Source organism: Heterodontus francisci, chromosome 6 (genome assembly GCF_036365525.1).
Source record: "Heterodontus francisci isolate sHetFra1 chromosome 6, sHetFra1.hap1, whole genome shotgun sequence".
Lineage (NCBI taxonomy): Eukaryota > Metazoa > Chordata > Chondrichthyes > Heterodontiformes > Heterodontidae > Heterodontus > Heterodontus francisci.
In genome coordinates this window covers 16,117,801-16,135,599 of record NC_090376.1, presented here as the reverse complement: position 1 = coordinate 16,135,599, position 17,799 = coordinate 16,117,801, and the positions used below count along the sequence as shown (strand labels likewise).

At 48.4% G+C, this 17,799-nt stretch overlaps 1 protein-coding gene across 14 annotated transcripts in view; it reads left to right on the top strand.

Moving 5' to 3' along the window:
* gyg2 (glycogenin 2) overlaps positions 1–17,799 on the top strand; it is a 95,467-nt gene that overhangs the window by 53,519 nt on the left and 24,149 nt on the right. For all 14 annotated transcript variants that reach the window (XM_068033156.1, XM_068033152.1, XM_068033160.1 and 11 more), the window contains exon 7: positions 15,770–15,847. In XM_068033156.1, coding sequence (XP_067889257.1) covers positions 15,770–15,847 — 78 coding nt within the window. The remainder of the gene's footprint in view (positions 1–15,769; positions 15,848–17,799) is intronic.

Below are 17,799 nucleotides of genomic sequence, written 5' to 3'. Positions count from 1 at the left end.
TGGGGCCCTCACGGCCTTGGGCAGCCAGCGGACGCCCGCCAAAGTCATCCCAAGCTTAGCCTGATCAGCCACCTGCCTCTGCCAAAGCTGGTGGCCAAGGGGGACAGACATGTAGAAACACTCGGAAAAGATTTTAACAAATCGCTAACAGCAGTTTGGTTTTGCGGGTGTGATATCGATTAATGTTAATATATGTATAATCTCACAAGCTTTATTAAATTTCACTTTTTGCTTATGAATCTCTCAATTAAGTGGTGATGTACACAGCGCTATGTATTTGTATGATGTGGTGTTAACTGGGGGGAGGGGGTGGGGTGGAATGCCTGCAGTGAGATTTACATGCCCATCGTTGCCAGACTACATGACTCATGAACTTCAGGTCAGGAGAAATGTCTGAGTATTAGGGCCTCCCTGGCACCTGACTCTTGAGAACCTCCAAGGGTTTCCCCAGGCCGTCCAGGTGGCTGCACCTCCACCTGGTTAAACCCTTCACCTTCCTTGTCTGAGAATGCTTCATGCTGCACCACGTCCTCAGCATCCAGGGCCTCTCATGTCTGCAGTGCCAGGTTATGTAAGGCGCAGAAGACCAGCTCAATGCGGGATACCCTTGCTGGTAGATACTGAAGGGCACAACCTGAGTGATCCAGGCACCTAAATCTCATCTTCAGCAGACCGGTGGTCTGCTCGATGGTGACTCTGGTCCTCGCATGGTAGATTTCCTCAGCCTCATTCCAGGGGTTCCGAGGTATCATCAGCCGTCTCTTCAGCGTGTAACCCTTGTTGCCAAATATTCATCCTTGCAGGAACTCTGGTTGAAAAGTGGCGGCACCTGGGAGTTCCGGAAAATGAATGCATCGTGACTGCTTCCTGGATAATGAGCACACACCTGCAATATACTTTTGCGGTGGTCACAGACAAGTTGGAGATTGAGTGAGCGAGATCCCCTCCGGTTAATGAAGGCCCCTGGCTGACCTACAGGAGTTTTGATGGCCACATATCAATAACACCTTGGACCATGGGGAGCCCAGTGATGGTGCTGAAGCCTCTGGCTCTCTCAGCCTGACTAGCCTCCTTAATTACCTAAATTGGCCTTTAATTGGCTTTAATCGGATGGCGTGCAGAGTTCCCATCTCGCCTGCCATCCGAGTGTAAAATGGTGTTCTGGCATCATGACGTCAGGGACCCGATCCAATGTCATCACCCACCATTTCACCTGCCTCCAAGGACGCCTGAGTTCCAAAGTTAAATTCCAGCCATAATTTCTAGGGCCTGTGAAATTTTCTCCATCCTCTCTTTCTGAATCCTAGCACATATCCTGTTGGGCCCTGGTGTTTTTTTCTTCCGTTAGCTTAACTTCTGAAAATCAAATGTTCCTTTTTATCCCTCACAATATCTCTCATCTTGCGCTTGACCACTTCAGGATTCACCTACAAAAGTCTCTAGGAACATAGCATAAGGAGGCCATTCAGCCCCTTGAGCTTGTTCTGCCATTCGATGAGATCATGGATGATCTGCGACCTAACTTCATATACCCACCTTTACCAATATCCCTTAATACCTGTGGCTAATAAAAATCTATGGATCTCTGTTTTAAAATTCACAATTGATGTAACGTCAATTGCCATTCGTGAAAGAGAGTTTCAACACCATTCGCGACGACTCAGATACTGAAGCAGTCTGTGTAGCAATGCAGCAAGACCTGGACAATATCCAGGCTTGGGCTGATAAGTGGCAAGTAACATTCCTGCCACAGAAATGCCAGGCAATGACCATCTCCAATAAGAGAGAATCTAACCATCTCCCCTTGACATTCAATGGCATTATGATCATTGAATCCCCTATTGTCGACATTCTAGGGGTTACCATTGAACGGAAACTGAACTGGAGGAGCCATATAAATACCATGACTACAAGAGCAAGTTAGAGGAAAGGAATCCTGCGGTGAGTAACTCACCTCCTGACTCCCCAACATCTGTCCACCATCTGCAAGGCACAAGTCAGGAGTGTGATGGAATACTCTCCACTTGCCTGGATGGGCGCAGCTCCAAGAACGGTCAAGAAGCTCGACACCATCCAGGACAAAGCAGCCTGCTTGATTGGCACCCCATCCACAAACATCCACTCCCTCCACCACCGACGCACAGTGGCAGCAGTGTGTACCATCTACAAGATGCACTGCAGCAACGCATCAAAGTGCCTTAGACAGCACCTTCCAAACCCACGACCTCTCCCAACTCGAAGGACAAGGGCAGCAAATGCATGGGAACACCACCACCTGCAAGTTCCCCTCCAAGTCACACACCATCCTGACTTGGAACTATATCGCTGTTCCTTCACTGTCACTGGGTCAAATTCCTGGAACTCCCTTCCTAACAGCACTGTGGGTATACCTACCCCACATGGACTGCAGCGGTTCAAGAAGGCAGCTCACCACCACCTTCTCAAGGGTAATTAGGGATGGGCAGTAAATGCTGGCCTGGTCAGTGATGCCCACATCCCATGAATGAATAAAAAGAAACTCCTACCCCTTGTATGTAGAAGTGTTTCCTGATTTCACTGCTGAAAGGCCTGGCTCTAATTTTTAGACGACGGCACATAATCCTAGAGACCCCTCCCCCAACAACCAACAGATATAGTTTCTCTCTATCTTATCTATCTATTCCCCTTAATATCTTAAACTTTGATCAACTCCCCCCTTCACCTTCTAAATTCCAGGGAATACCATCCTAATTTTGTAATCTCTCCTCGTAATTTAACTCTTGGATTTTTGAATTTTACGTTGGGCGGAGGCCCTGACCACCGGCCAAAAAGTGAGGGGCGAGCCCGCCTTCACTGGGCCTGGGAGCCATGCTATGATTTTGTGTGGCCCAGGCGCTTAATTGGCCCCAAGCAGGATATCTGCCCCCCTGAAACAGGAAGTCCCACCTCCAAGAGCTGCCAGTCAATCAGCGGGCCAGCAGCTCTTCAGTCCCAGCATCACCACTGGGAGCAGTGCTGGGACTGCACCCAGTGAGAGGAGCAGCAGTGGAGGAGGCCCCAGAATTAAAGTAAGTGTATGGGGCTTTGCCAGGGACAGTTGGGTAAGCCCCGGCGAGGCAAGGAGTGTCGTTTTGTTGGGTGGGGTGGGGGCGCGGTGGTGGGAGAGGTGAAATGTGCTGCACTGGGGGCAGCTTGTGCCATATGGAGGGCCCTCTGTGAGGTGCAGGATGCCCAATCAGGAGGCGCCACCCCTTTCCCCGCACCCTGAGCCATCAAGGCGGCGGCCAGGTTTTACTGGGTGACCTCCTGAGTTATTGAGCCACCTGCCTGCCGCTGGTAATATACCAACGGGGGGTGGGAGGAGGCTCCTAAGTGGCAGTTAATTGGCCACTTAAGGGACTTAATTGGCCTGGGGCAGGCAGGCTGTTTGTCACCACCGCCACTGCTCGTAAATTGCAGCGGAGGCGGGAAGGCGGCGGGACGACACAAAAAAAGATTGAGTCACAATGGCACAGAAGGAGTCCATTCGGTCCATCGAATCCATACCGACTCTCTGTAGAGCAATCCAATCAGTCCTGTTCTCCCACTCTATCCCCGTAGTCTTGCAAGTTTATTTCCCTCGAGTGCCCATCCAGTTTCCTTTTGAAATAATTCATCATCTCCACTCCCACCACCCTCGTAGTCAGCAGGTTCCAGGTTATTACCATTTGCTGCATTAAAAAAAAAAAGTTCTTCCTGACATTCCCCACCAGCCCCCATATCTCTTGCCCAAAACCGTGAATCGGTGTCCCCTCGTACCTTGTACCATTAGCTAATGGGAACAGTTTTGTTTTGTCTACCTTTTATCTAAATCTGTCATCCTTTACAAATTAACAACCCTCTCCTCATCTCGGGGGCCCCAGCTTGCTTTTAACAATTCTCCTTTTTTTTTTAAAACTATCTTTGCAAAATAACTTGCTGCGCAATGGTCTCTGCAAACTAGATTGCTTTGTGCCACATTGAGGAAGGGGGAGGTGCTCAGCTGGAGGACCAGCAGCACACCTCCTGCGCCAAAGAGCGCCAAGCAAGCGGAGAGAGGGCACCTGGTCCTGGAGCCCGCAGGAGCTGCTGGATGACCAGAGCGAGTGGTTGTGGGTATTCGTCCGTCTACCCCGCCCTCCCCCCGTCCCCGTGACTCGCGTCCCCGTGCTGTCGGCCAGGTAATTTTTATCCGCTGGGGAGGAGGAGGGACTGAAATGCAGGCCGTGTCGCCATTTAAAATCAAGGGGTTTTCATTGCGAGGCCGCGGTTACCGAGCGCCCGGGCCTCCCTGCGCGGAATCGCCGGGTTAAAGGGAACAACCTGCGTGCAGAAGGCAAAATACCGCGGGCGCCGGAAATCTGCAATATAAACGGAAAATGCCAGAAATGCTCGAGCAGGTCAGGCAGCATCTGTGGAGAGGGTAACAGTTAAAGCTTCAGGCTGAACAGAACCTGATTAAAACCTGTTACATCTGTTCATTATTCCCAGTTCTGATGAAAGCTCATTGACCTGAAACATTAACTCTCTCTCTGTCTCCACAGATGCTGCCAGAGCTGCTCGTGTTTCCCCCAGTTTTGGTTTTATATTGGGTACATTTATCACAAGCGCTGAGGCTCACCTGGGTTTTGTTTTTAACGATGACCAAACAGATTTGATTCGTCTCACACACACACACACACACACACACACACGCGCACACACACACACACACACACACACACACACACACACACACACGTGTTTTGCAGTCCTACAACTCCTGTCCTAACTCTCTGTCTCTGAGTCAGCTGTAACTAAGTAGGTAGCACTCTTGCCTTCGAGTCACAAGCTTCTGGGTTCAAATCCCACTCCAGAGACCGGAGCACAAAAATCTATGCTGGCACTCCAGTATATGTATGTGTGTGTGTGTCTCTCTCTCTCTCTCTCTCTCTCTGTCGCTGAATTTTATTAGGGCAGCAGAAAAAGAAATGGCAGCCCGCATGTAATGCGGTGACTCATTAACATGCCCAGGTCGCGCGGCCCCCCCCCGAATGACTTGGAGGGGGTGGGCTTGATGCTGCTATGAATGACATCAAGTGACAGGAAAGCAGGTACTGGCGCCATATTTAAATGGCAGCCAGCCCTGCATTCATTATAATTCAGAAATCCAACCATGTTGCTGCAGCTGCAAGCTGAAGATTGTGGAGAAACTTATTGAGACCAAGGTCCCTGCAACTTTGACGAGATGGCAGAGGTGCGAGGAAGGGTGGCCCCACGGTTCAGTGATGCCTCCCTGCTCACTCTCCTCCAGGCTCTACGGGGCAAGGCAGGAGGTCCTTTACCCCAGCGATGGTAAGAAGAGGCCCTCCCACCTGACCAAGCAAACCTGGGTGGAGATAGCAGAGGAGGTTAGTAGCCATGGGGCCATCTGCCGGGACTGGGTGCAGTGCCACAAGAGGGTGAACGATCTCTTGCGCTCTGCAAAGATAAGTGGCTCTGCTGAACCTGGGTGTCACCACACAGAGTGGCACATGTGTGCCATTGCCATGCCAAAGGCAGGGAGGAATGATGTTACATGAATGGATGCATGTATGAAAGAACTCCCCCTTGTCTGCTGCTCGGAGCATGGTATCAACATGACAGACTTAATCAGTAGTACAGACTGAGCCTCCCCCACCTTTTGGATCCAGCACCCTTGTTGTGACATGTCTCTTGTTGCTTTGTAATGCTCAGTATCTGCCTCCTTGCTCCCCCAGGGTAAGAGGACCCATAATGCGCATGAGACAAACAGGAGTGGTGGAGGTGTCACAGATGTTTGCCTGCTTACACAGGCTGAAGAGGAGGCCCTGTAACTTGCAGACATCCCTGTGGAATGTTCCGTTGCAGAAGTGGAGCTCGGGGTCCTGGGTGAACAGATAGCCATTTGATATTAACAATGATTGTGAAAATCATATTATTTGAGTCATTGCTGTCATAATTGTTACATGCACACCATGAAGACTGACACTGTGCTCTTCACATTGTATCGTGCAGGCTGACACTCCGAATCCAACTTGCAGGTCCTGGAGTCTTCCCACACCTCTGAGGAAGAGACAACCTCACAGGAGGCAGCGTCCCGCGACACTCCCGCACCTTCCACCAGAGCAGAGACACTCACCTCAGTGGGAAACCGATCGGCTTCAGAGTCTGGGTCACAAGCTGGTGAGAGCACTGCACACGCGCCCCAGCAGCTGACTGAGGCTGAGACAGCCGAGGCCCCTGACAGTCGGAGGGCTGTGGGTGTTCAGGCCCATGCTGAGCCCGGGCTAATGATGACCCTCTACTGTCCACAGCACAGGGCATGCTGGAGCTGCAGCAGCAGCCATGGCAACATCTGGTGCAGATACCACTGGCCATGCGCAGCCTTGAGCAGACGATGGGGAAGTCCGTCCAGGCCATGACAGCTGCCGTGTCCCAGGCATTTGAGCGCATGGCTTCATCCATGGAGAGGATGGCCGCCCTCTTGGAGAGCCAGATTCCAATGCTCCACGCTGACCTGCAAACCCTCGCCATGGCCATGAGCTGGACGCAGCAGTGACTGTGCGAGAGAGAGACCGGGGGCACAGAGACTGTCCCTGCTTCTGGTCCTTCCTGGGAGAGCAGCGAGGTTCCTACTGGCCTTGAGCAGGAGGAGGCAAGCCTGCACACCATATCTGGGATCCCGCCTCAAGGTGATTGCAATGTGGACACCGGTCCCTCAGCCCCTCTGCCGGTGAGTAAAGGTCCAGCAGGCACAACGTCTGAGGAGAGTTCTACACTGACGCAGGATTCCCCCAGCCAGCTGAGGCCCTCCATGCCTTGTGTGCACAGAGGATGACCGTTGAAGGCATCCACAACCAAAGGGCATTCTGATCAGCAGCCTTCCTCCAGTCAAACTGCTAGCGCAGAAGTGGCACCGCGAAGGAGAACCCGCAAATGTCTGAAAAAGACACCAGGACACAAATGGGTCTGCACGGGTGACACTGCAATGTATAATTTACTCTCACTAAATGTTCTTGGAGTTATAGAGTCATACAGCACGGAAACAGGCCCTTTGGCCCATCATGTCTGTGCCGGCCATCAAGCACCTAACTATTTTAATCCCATTTTCCAGCACTTGGCCCGTAGCCTTGTATGTTATGGCGTTTCAAGTGCTCATCTAAATACTCCTTCAATGTTGTGAGGGTTCCTGCCTCTAGCACCTCTTCAGGCAGTGCGTTCCAGATTCAACCACCCTCCTGAGTGAAATTTTTTTTCCTCAAATCCCTTCTAAACCTCCTGCCCCTTACCTTAAATCTATGTCCGCTGGTTATTGACCCCTCCACTAAGGGAAAAAGTTTCTTCCTATCTATCTTATCAATGCCCCTCATAATTTTGTATACCTCAATTATAGCCCCCCTAAGCCTTCTGTGCTCTAAGGAGCTCTAACAACCCTAGCCTTTTCAGTCTGTCTTCATAGCTGAAATGCTCCAGCCCAGGCAACATCCTGGTGAATCTCCTCTGCACCCTCTCCAGTGCAATCACATCCTTTCTAGAGTGTGGTGCCCAGAACTGTACACAGTATTCCAACTGTGGCCTAACTAGCATTTTATACAGCTCCATCATAACCTCCCTGCTCTTATATTCTATGCCTCGGCTAATAAAGGCAAGTATCCCATATGCATTCCTAACCACCTTATCTACCTGTGCTGCTGCCTTCAGTGATCTATGGACAAGTACACCAATGTCACTCTGACTCTCTGTACTTCTTAGGGTCCTACCATCCATTGTAGATTCCCTTGCCTTGTTATTCCTCCCAAAATGCATCACCTCACACTTTTCAGGATTAAATTTCATTTGCTACTGCTCTGTCCATCTTACCAGCCCATCTATATCGTCCTGTAATCTAAGGCTTTCCTCCTCACTATTTACGACACCACCAATTTTCGTGTCATCTGCGAACTTGCTGATCATATCTCCTACATTCACGTCTAAATCATTAATGTACACTACAAATAGCAAGGGTCCCAGCACTGATCCCTGTGGTACACCACTGGTCACTGGCTTCCACTTGCAAAAACAACCCTCGACCATCACCCTCTGCCTCCTGCCACTAAGCCAATTTTGGATCCAATTTGCCAAATTGCCCTTGATCCCATGGGCTCTTACCTTCTTAACCAATCTCCCATGCGGGACCTTATCAAAAGCCTTACTGAAGTCCAAGTAGACTACATCACCTGCTTTACCTTCATCAACACACCTAGTCACAGCCTCAAAAAATTCAATCAAGTTAGTTAGACACAATCTCCCCCTGACAAAGCCATGCTGACTATCCCTGATTAATCCCTGCCTCTCCAAGTGGAGATTAATCCTGTCCCTCAGAATTTTTTCCAATAATTTCCCTACTGCTGATATTAGACTCAGCTGCCAGCAATTACTTGGTTTATACCTGCTACCCTTCTTGAATAATGGTACCACATTCGCTGTCCTCCAATCCTCTGGTACCTCTCCTGTGGCCTGAGAGGATTTGAAAATTTGTGACAGAGGCCCTGCTGTCTCCTCCCTTGCCTCGTAAAGCAGCCTGGGAGACATCTCATCTGGGCCTGGGGATTTATCCACTTTTAAGCCCGCTAAAACAGCTAATACTTCCTCTCAATGCTAATATGTTCAAGTATATTTGGGCGGCGCAGTGGTTAGCACCGCAGTCTCACCGCTCCAGGGACCCTGGTTCAATTCTGGGTACTGCCTGTGTGGAGTTTGCAAGTTCTTCCTGTGACCGCGTGGGTTTTCGCCGGGTGCACTGGTTTCCTCCCAAAGACTTGCAGGTGATGAATTGTAAATTGCCCCTAGTGTAGGTAGGTGGTAGGGAATATGGGATTACTGTAGGGTTAGTATAAATGGGTGATTCTTGGTCGGCACAGACTCGGTGGGCCGAAGGGCCTGTTTCAGTGCTGTATCTCTAATTAAAAATAAATATATCACAATCCCCTCCCTGATCTCTGCACCTACATCATCCTTCTCCACAGATGTCCACAGATGAAAAGTAATCAGTTAAAACTTCACCTATGTCCTCCGGCTCCACACACAGATTGCCACTTTGGTCCCTAATTGGCCCTACTCTTTCCCTGGTTATCCTCTTGGCCTTAATATATTTATAAAATGCCTGAGGATTTTCCTTTATCTTGCCTGCCGATGTTTTTTCATGCCCCCTCTTCGCTCTCCTAATTACTTTTTTAAGCACCCCCCTGCACTTCCTATGCTCCTGTAGTGCCTCCGCTGTTTTCAGCTCTATGAATCTGCCATAAGCCTCCTTTTTTTCCCCTGATCCAATCCTCTATATCCCTTGACATCCAGGGTTCCCTGGACTTGTTGGTCCTACCCTTCACATTAATGGGTACATGTTGGCTCTGAATTCTCACTATTTCCTCTTTGAATGACTCCCACTGGTCTGATGTAGACGTTCCTACAAGTAGCTGCTCCCAGTCCACTTTGGTCAGAGTAAAAGCAAAAAACTGCAGATGCTGGAAATCTGAAATAAAAACAAGAAATGCTGGAAAAACTCAGCAAGTCTGGCAGCATCTGTGGAGAGAGGAGCAGAGTTAACGTTTCAGGTCAGTGACCCGTCTTCAGAACTGGCCGCTTTGGCCAGATCCTGTTTTATCATATTGAAATCGGCCTTCCCCCAATTCAGTGCCTTTATTTCTGGTCCATCTTTTTTCTTTTCCATAACTACCTTAGATCTTACAGAGTTATGGTCACTATCGCCGAAATGCACCCCCACTGAAACTTCTACCACTTGTCCAGCTTCATTCTCTAAGATTAGATCCAGTACTGCCCCTTCTCTTGCAGGACTTTCTACGTACTGGCTCAAAAAGCTCTCATGTATGCATTTTAAGAATTCTGCCCCCTTTAAGCCTTTTGTACTAAGACTGTCCCAGTTGATATTGTGGAATTGAAATCCCCTACTATTATTACCCTATTATTTTTACAGCTCTCTGAGATTTGCCTACATATCTGCTCCTCTATCTCTCCCTGACTGTTTGGAGGCATGTAGTACATTCATAACCAAATGATTGCCCCCTTTTTGTTTTTAAGTTCTACTCATATGGCCTCATTTGAGGAACCTTCTAAGATATCATCCCTCCTTACTTCAGTGATTGACTCCTTGATTAACAGTGCAATGCCACGTCCTTTTTTATTCCCTCCCTTGTCTCGCCTGAAGATTCTATACCCTGGAATATTGAGCTGCCAGTCCTGCCCCTCCCTCAACCATGTCTCTGTGATAGCAACAATATCATAATCCCATGTTCTAATCATCGCCCTCAATTCATCCGCCTTATTAGTAAGACTTTTTGCATTAAAATAGATGCAATCCAGCCTTGCATTTTTCACTTGTGCCTTAACAGGTCTGTATTTGCTCTGCCTTCCAGACTGACTAAGTTTCTCTTTTATATTTGACTGTGCATCACCCCCTACTCTACCTCCACTCTGTATCCCATTCCCCCTGTCAAATTAGTTAAAACACCCCCCGACAGGACTAGCAAACCTCCCAGCAAGGATGTTGGTCCCATTCCGGTTCAGATGCAACCTGTCTAACTTGTACAGGTCCCACCTTTGCCAGAAACAGACCTAGTGGTCCAAGAAACTAAAGACCTCCCTCCTGCACCATCTCCTCAGCCACACATTCATCTGCTCTATCCTCCTATTCCTCACTCACAACCACGTGGCACCGAGTGTAATCTAGAGATTACCACCTTTGAGGTCCTGCTTTTTAGTCTGCTACCTAGCTCCCTAAATTCTTGTTGCAGGACCTCATCCCTCTTTCTACTTATGTCGTTAATACCAATATGTACCACAACCTCTGACTGTTCACCCTCCCCCCTTCAGAATATCCAGCAGCCACTCCGTGACATCCTTGACCCTAGCACCAGGGAGGCAACATACCATCCTGGAGTCATGTTTGCAGCCACAGAAACGCCTATCTGTACCACTTACGATGGAAACCCCTATCACTATAGCTCTTCCACTCCTTTTCCTCCCCTCCTGTGCAGCTGAGCCACCTGTGATGCCACAGACTTGTCTCTTGCTGCATTCCCCTGAGAAGCTATCTCCCCTAACAGTATCCAAAGTGGAAAATCTGTTAGATTGGGAGATGGACCCAGGGGACTCCTGCACTACCTGCCTAGTTCTTCTACTCTGCCTGGTGGTCATTCATTCCCTTTCTGCCTGAGCGGTCTTTACCTGCGGTGTGACCACGTCCCTGTACTTGCTATCCACGATGATCTCAGCCTCGCGGATGACGTGAATGACATGTGCCAGCATGTACCAATCGTGTCCCCTCCATTACATCATTGGCCTGACAGTACTGTTAATGTGTGGAATAACATCATTGCCATGCCAGTATTACTCATGTGTGTCTCCACGGCTGCAGTCACATGGACAATGGCTCAGTCTGTTGCTGCCAGTAATGGTGGAGACAAAGATTTTGCAGATGTGGGCTGCTGCACGATAGGTGAACAAGGGTGGTGTGTAGAGCACATGGACTTCAGAGTCTGGAGAAGCTTTGATCAATAAGATGTTGTTGTGCGCCCTTGCTTGCTGCTCACCCTGCATACGCTGCCTGGATGCTCTCCTTCCTCGCATGTGCCTTTCCTCCTGTAAGCCTTCTGCATCCTCATGGTCTGAGGAGGAGTCCTGCTCACGTCTCTCCTCATCTTGCAAGGCCTCCCCGCTATTTAGTGCAAAGTTGTGCAGAGCACAGCAAACAGCAAGTACACGAGCTACCCTTTCTGGTGCGCACTGCAGGGCCCCACCCGATCTAGCCAGGCAGTGGAAGTGCATCTTCAGCATGCCGATTGCCTGCTCAATGGTGGCTCGTGTCGTGCCATGGCAGGCGTTGTATCTCTCCTCTACATCACTGGTGGGGTTTCTCACTGGTGTCAGGAGCCATGTCTGCAATGGGTAGCCCTTGTCTCCAAGAATCCACCCCTCAATCTGTGCCAGTTCACTGCACAGCAACTGCACCTGGGACTGGCGCAGGATGAAGGCGTCATGGCAGCTGCCTGGGAAATGGGCACAGATTTGAATAAAGCATTTGGTGATCACACACTAGCTGCACATTGAGCGAGTGGAAACCCTTTCGGTTGAGGTATGCAGCTGGTCGCCTGGCGGGAGCCTTGATGGCCACATGGGTGCAGTCTATGACCCCTTGCACCTGTGGGAATCCCGGGATGGAGCCAAATCCGATGGCTCTCTGGGCCTGGCTCTCCGGGTCCTTCCTGAAACAGACATAGTAACCGGCCCTCCGGTACAGAGCATCGATGATGCAGCGGTGCACTGCTGACTGTGTGGCCCCACATAGGTTGCCGGTGGGTCCCTGAAATGGTGCAGAGGCGTAGAAGTTAAGAGCCTCTGTCACTTTGAGGGCCCCAGACATAGGATGTCCACTGAAGCCCAGGGCAAAGAATTATGTTGATTGGTACATCAGGTGTCTTCATGCATCAAATATATGGTGTGCCATGGCATTGCCCGTCTTAGCTTTCACTAAGAGTGGGGCAGCATGACCACATTCAGATTGGTGCAGTTGCATGGACTGGCCCACCAGCTGAATTACCTTTAACCATCTACCATTTATATCACCTTCCCTATACAAAGGGCTCCTGGAGCACCATTGTTCCTTCACTCCCACAAACATTCAAGGACACAGTGCCCCCCTTTACGGAGGGAGGGTACGCAGTGCCTCCGTGTATGCCTACAGAGTTTTGCCCCCGGTAAAACCATCCCCCTCACACCTCCCTAGACCAATGCAGAGTTGAGACCCCTCTGACAATACTAACCGTCATAGGCTCCGAGCACTGCAACCTCTCTCCTGCCGGCTTTTATCAGTTGGGAACGGGAAGGCACGTGACAGCCGCCTGTTCAGCTCCATATTCGAAAGTGTTTGAGAAGTCGCAGCGGGATGCATAATGTGGCAAGGTAAGTATCTCTTTGCATATTCAATTGGCCTTCTGTTGCCAGCAATATGGGGTTGGGCATTCCTGGCGTCGAGGTCCATGGCGGGCCTCTCCCGGAGGCATTTTCCGGCATCCCCCGTCACGACTGCCGACTTCAGTGGGGGTGTGGTGGGGGGGAGGGGGGTGCTGCGGTCTGTAAAATTCAGCCCTCTGTCTCCTAGTCACTTAGAGCACAGAAGGAGGCCATTCGGCCCATTGAGCTACTCAGTTAGTCCTACTACCCCACTCGAACCCTGTAGCCCAACAAGTCTATTTCCATCAAGTGGCCACCCAATTTCCCCTTGAAGTTATTGATTGTCTCCACTTCCACCACCCTTGTGGGCAGAGGGTTCCAGTTCATTACCAGAAAGGAGGTTTTTAACAATACACTACAGGGGGAAATTATGCTTTAATTTAATGAATGAGACTGGTTTGCTAATTTAAATATAGCTGGCAAAACTATGGTGAAGAGTGGCACAGAGGAAGTTTGTGAGCAAACAGACCAAAAGGTATAGAATGCCATACTCTCAGCACTACCTCTCTCTCAACTTTGCTCATAAATGCTTTTGTACTTTTTTTGAGTGGGTTGGGGAGGTCTCTTACTCTGTCTCTGTCTCTCTCTGTCTGTCTCTCTTTCTGGAGTCTTGTTCCTCAGGTAAGACTGTCTATTCCTAATGCCCTCCTTCCTCCTATTTCATTTTTCATTACTACTTTTGGTTGCTTAATCTTCCGCTCCACAGGTAGTAATCTGCCCAATTCTGACCTCAAGATTTCACTTTTCCATATTTATGTTTCCTGTGTACGATCTCATCACTTCTTCTACCAACATTTGTTCACATCGCTACCAAATGCTCCCCTAAAAATCTGAAGTATTCTGTCCCATGCTCCATTCTGAAGTCCATCGTTGCATCAGAGAGGGAACATACTGTTTCAGACTTTAAGTCTCTGGCACAGCCATACTTGGCCAATCATTGATCACTCAAGTCTCTCACTAATCACATCCTTTGAAGCCATGGTTCCTTTTATCTCTTGACCTCAGTAATCTGCTCAGTGTAGTTGTTTGTTCAGGTGTATTAACCCTTGCACCCCTGTTCAGGTTGCATATCATGCACAGCAAAGGTGTCAGCCCTGGCTCGGAGGTTAGCTCTCTCACCTCTGAGTGAGAAGGTTGTGGGTTCAAATCCCACTCTAGAGATTTGAGTGCAAACATTTAAGCTGATGCTCTAGCGTAGTACTGAGGGAGTTCTGTGCTGTCAGAGGTGCTGCCCCTCAGATTTGCTGTTAAACTGAGGCTTTGTCTGTCCTCTCAGGTGGACGTAAAAGATCCCATGGTGCTATTTTGAAGAGCAGGGAGTTCTTGGCCAATATTTATCTCTCAACTAATATCACCAAAACACAATATCTGGCTATTGCCACATTGCTGTTTGTGGCATCTTACTGTACAAATTGGCTGCCACGTTTCCAAAATTACAACAGTGACTACATTTTAAAAATACTTCTTTGCTGTAAAATGCTTTGGGACATCCTGAGGTCATGAAAGGTGCTAAAGAAATGGAGGTTATTCTTTTCTCAGCTGATGTTATCACTCCATCAAATGCAATTGTTAAGTATCCATCACCTTTATTTTGTTTGCTGGCACTTATAGCCTTCAATGAAACAGCTTCTTTTTCTGTTGGGAAATGAGTCGAACAGTTCAGCATTGGATTATTTGGACGAGAGAGGGGAGGAAAGTGCTTGCTCCTGCTCTCTTACCGCTTACAGTGAACATAAAGCTGTGACAAGTTGCAAACTCAAACAGAATTATTAAGGGAAAAAGCCAATCACTCAGCCCCCTCCTCCAATCCTGGTACTCCCGGTTCGGAAAGGGGGGACTGTTTCCTCGTCCTTGGCACTTTTTAGATTTGTTAACTTGCACCGGGACAGGCCAGTGAGACTTGTGTTTAAAATCTCATCTCGAAGAAGGCTTCACCTCCTCAGCCTCAGAATAACCTGAGATTTGAAAGTTCTATCACAAGGTTACGAGTGAGGCTTAATTTTGCTTCGAAATCTCGGCTCGCTTGATATATTTGTGTGGGTTGACGTAGCTGCTGTCATATTTCTCAGCCATGCTGTCAGTGTTTAAAATGTCCTGATTTTCAAAGTAGCATTGTTGGAGATGTAGAAGAACAAAATGTTTGATTTGTACGGCAGCGTTTCCCACCTCCGGACTTCACAAAGCGCTTTGCAGCCAATGAAGTACTTCTGAAATGTGGTCAATGTTGTAATGTAGAAAAACTCAGCATCCAATTTGCACACACAAGCTCCCACAAACAGCAAATTTTTTATTCATTCCTGGGATGTGGGCGTCGCTGGCTAGGACAGCATTTATTGCCCATCCCCAATTGCCCTTGAGAAGGTGGTGATGAGCCGCCTTCTTGAACCATTGCAGTCCATATGGGGTAGGTATACCCAGTGCTGTTCGGAAGGGAGTTCTAGGATTTTGACCCAGAAATATGATGATAATGAGGTAATCTGTTTTAGTGATGTTTCGTGAGGGTTAAACATTGGCTGGGACACTGGTGAGAACTCCCCCGCTGTTTGAAATAGTGTCATGGGATCCACCTGAGAGGGAAGACAGGACCTTGGTTGGACATCTGATCTGAAAGACAGTACCTCTGACACTGCAGTGCCCCCTCGGTACTTTACTGGAGCACTCATGTCTCTGGCCAAACTGTTTCTCTAATAATTCCATGTGCTGTGCTGCAAACATCTGTGTCCCCTTTCTCTTTGCAAATTTAAAAGTAAATTGATTATTTTTCCAGGTCGGCATGAGACGTCAGGAAGAGGCTGCTACAGCTGAGAGACACATTGTGGCGACCAAGACTCCGGAGCCACAGAAAGTAAGCAGTTGTACTTTTGTGTTCTACGGATCACAAGGTTTCTCCCCCACTTGTTGAATAAGCTGCAGTCAGTCCTTTAGGAAAATCTACTAAGAATGCTTTTGGTAAGGGGAGGTGGGGTGGGGAAAGGGCAGAGGGCAGAGGGGGAGAGGAATGCTGACGCTAGTTAAGGCTACTTTTGGTTTTCTTTTCTTGTGAAGATGCCATGATAGCAAGAATAGACCTTGTAAAAACAGCATGTTCTCTTCACTGACATCCCGATGGAAAGCTTGATTGGCCTCTGATTAATCAATTAAAATTTAAAGGCCACATTCTTTAGAATTGAAGCTCAGTGAGTTTAACCAGTGACTACCCAGCCATACGGACTAGGGAGATCCAAAGTGAGATCCTGGTTGGTGCTGAGTAGGCCTCAGTTGATCCCAGTGTTACAGTGCGGGATGGGGTGAATCACCTGTATTGAGACAGCATGCTAACGCACACTGCCTCGGCTGAGGTATGAACATTGGCCATCTGCTGAGGTACTGGAGAATGCTGGCACCATGGTCTCGCCCCTCCCTATCTCTGTAATCTCCTTTAGCCCTACAGCCCTCTGAGTTCGCTGCACCTCTAATGCTTAACTCTGTGAGCATCCGTGATATTAATCACTCCACCAAAGGTGTGCCTTCAGCTGCCTTGGCCCGAAGTTTGGAATTCCCTCTCTAAACCTTTCTGACTCTTCTCCTTTAGGCTGCTCCTTAAAACTTAGCTCTTGACCAAGCTTTTGGTCATCTGCCCTAATATCGCTTTATGCAGCTCGTTTGATAATGTTCCTGTGAAGTACCTTTTGGAGGCTATGTCAAAAGTGCTATATAAATGCACGTTTGCTGTAGTTGTTTGTTGTAAGTACCCTGGCAATACCGGGTTGGTGGGGGCGAAGAGAGGAAATACTTTTCTTTTTTGGAAACAGAAATACATAAACTCCACTTCCCTGCCTACCCCTGATACCCTTTGACTCCCTTGTTTGTCAAGAATATGTCTACCTCCGCCTTAAAAACATTCAATGACCCTGCCTCCCCCGCTCTGAGGAAGAGAGTTCCACGGGCTCATAACCCTCAGAGGAAAGATTTTCCTTCTGTCTTAAATGGGAGACCCCTTATTTTTAAACTCTGCACCCTAGTTTTAGTCTCTCTTACAGGAGGAAATATCCTTTCAACATCCACCCTGTCAAATCCCCTTGGGATCTAGTATGTTTCAATAAGATTACCTCTCATCCTTCTTAAACGCCAATGATCCAACCTGTCTAACCTTTCCTCATAAGGTAACCCGCTCATCCCAGGAATCAGTCGAGTGATCATTCTTTGAGCTGTTTCCAATTATCTTCCTTAAGTAAGGAGACCAAAACTGTACACAATACTCTCGATGTGGTCTCACCAATGCCCTGTACAACTGTAGCAAAACATCTTTACTTTTTATATTCCTTTCCCCTTGCAATAAACGACAACATTGCACTTGCCTTCTTAATCACTTGCTGAACCTGCATACTAACTTTTGTGTTTTGTGTACTAGGACACCTAGATCCCTCAGCATCGGAGTTCTGCAATCTCTCTCTTTTTAAATAATATGTTGCTGTTCTAATCTTTCTCCCCCCCCCCCCCCCCCCCCCCCCACCAAAGTGGACAAGTTCACACTTTCCCACATTATACTCAATAAACAATTAAAGCATCCAGCCAAAAGGGTTCAAAAGACAATGAAGTGTGTTTTTGGAGAATATAGGGTTAGGGATCTGGCAAGATGAACAGGTGGGTTTGGTCTATAGACTTGTTTGGATGTAAAGATATTTACCTAGTACTTCAAAAAATTAACATGCTTTCATAATATCTTTTTAAAATTGCAAGAAGGCCAACAAATGGTTAACAGCTGATGCATGTCCATTAAAAGTTTAGGGAGAAAATAGTGATAAGTACTTGGCTGCT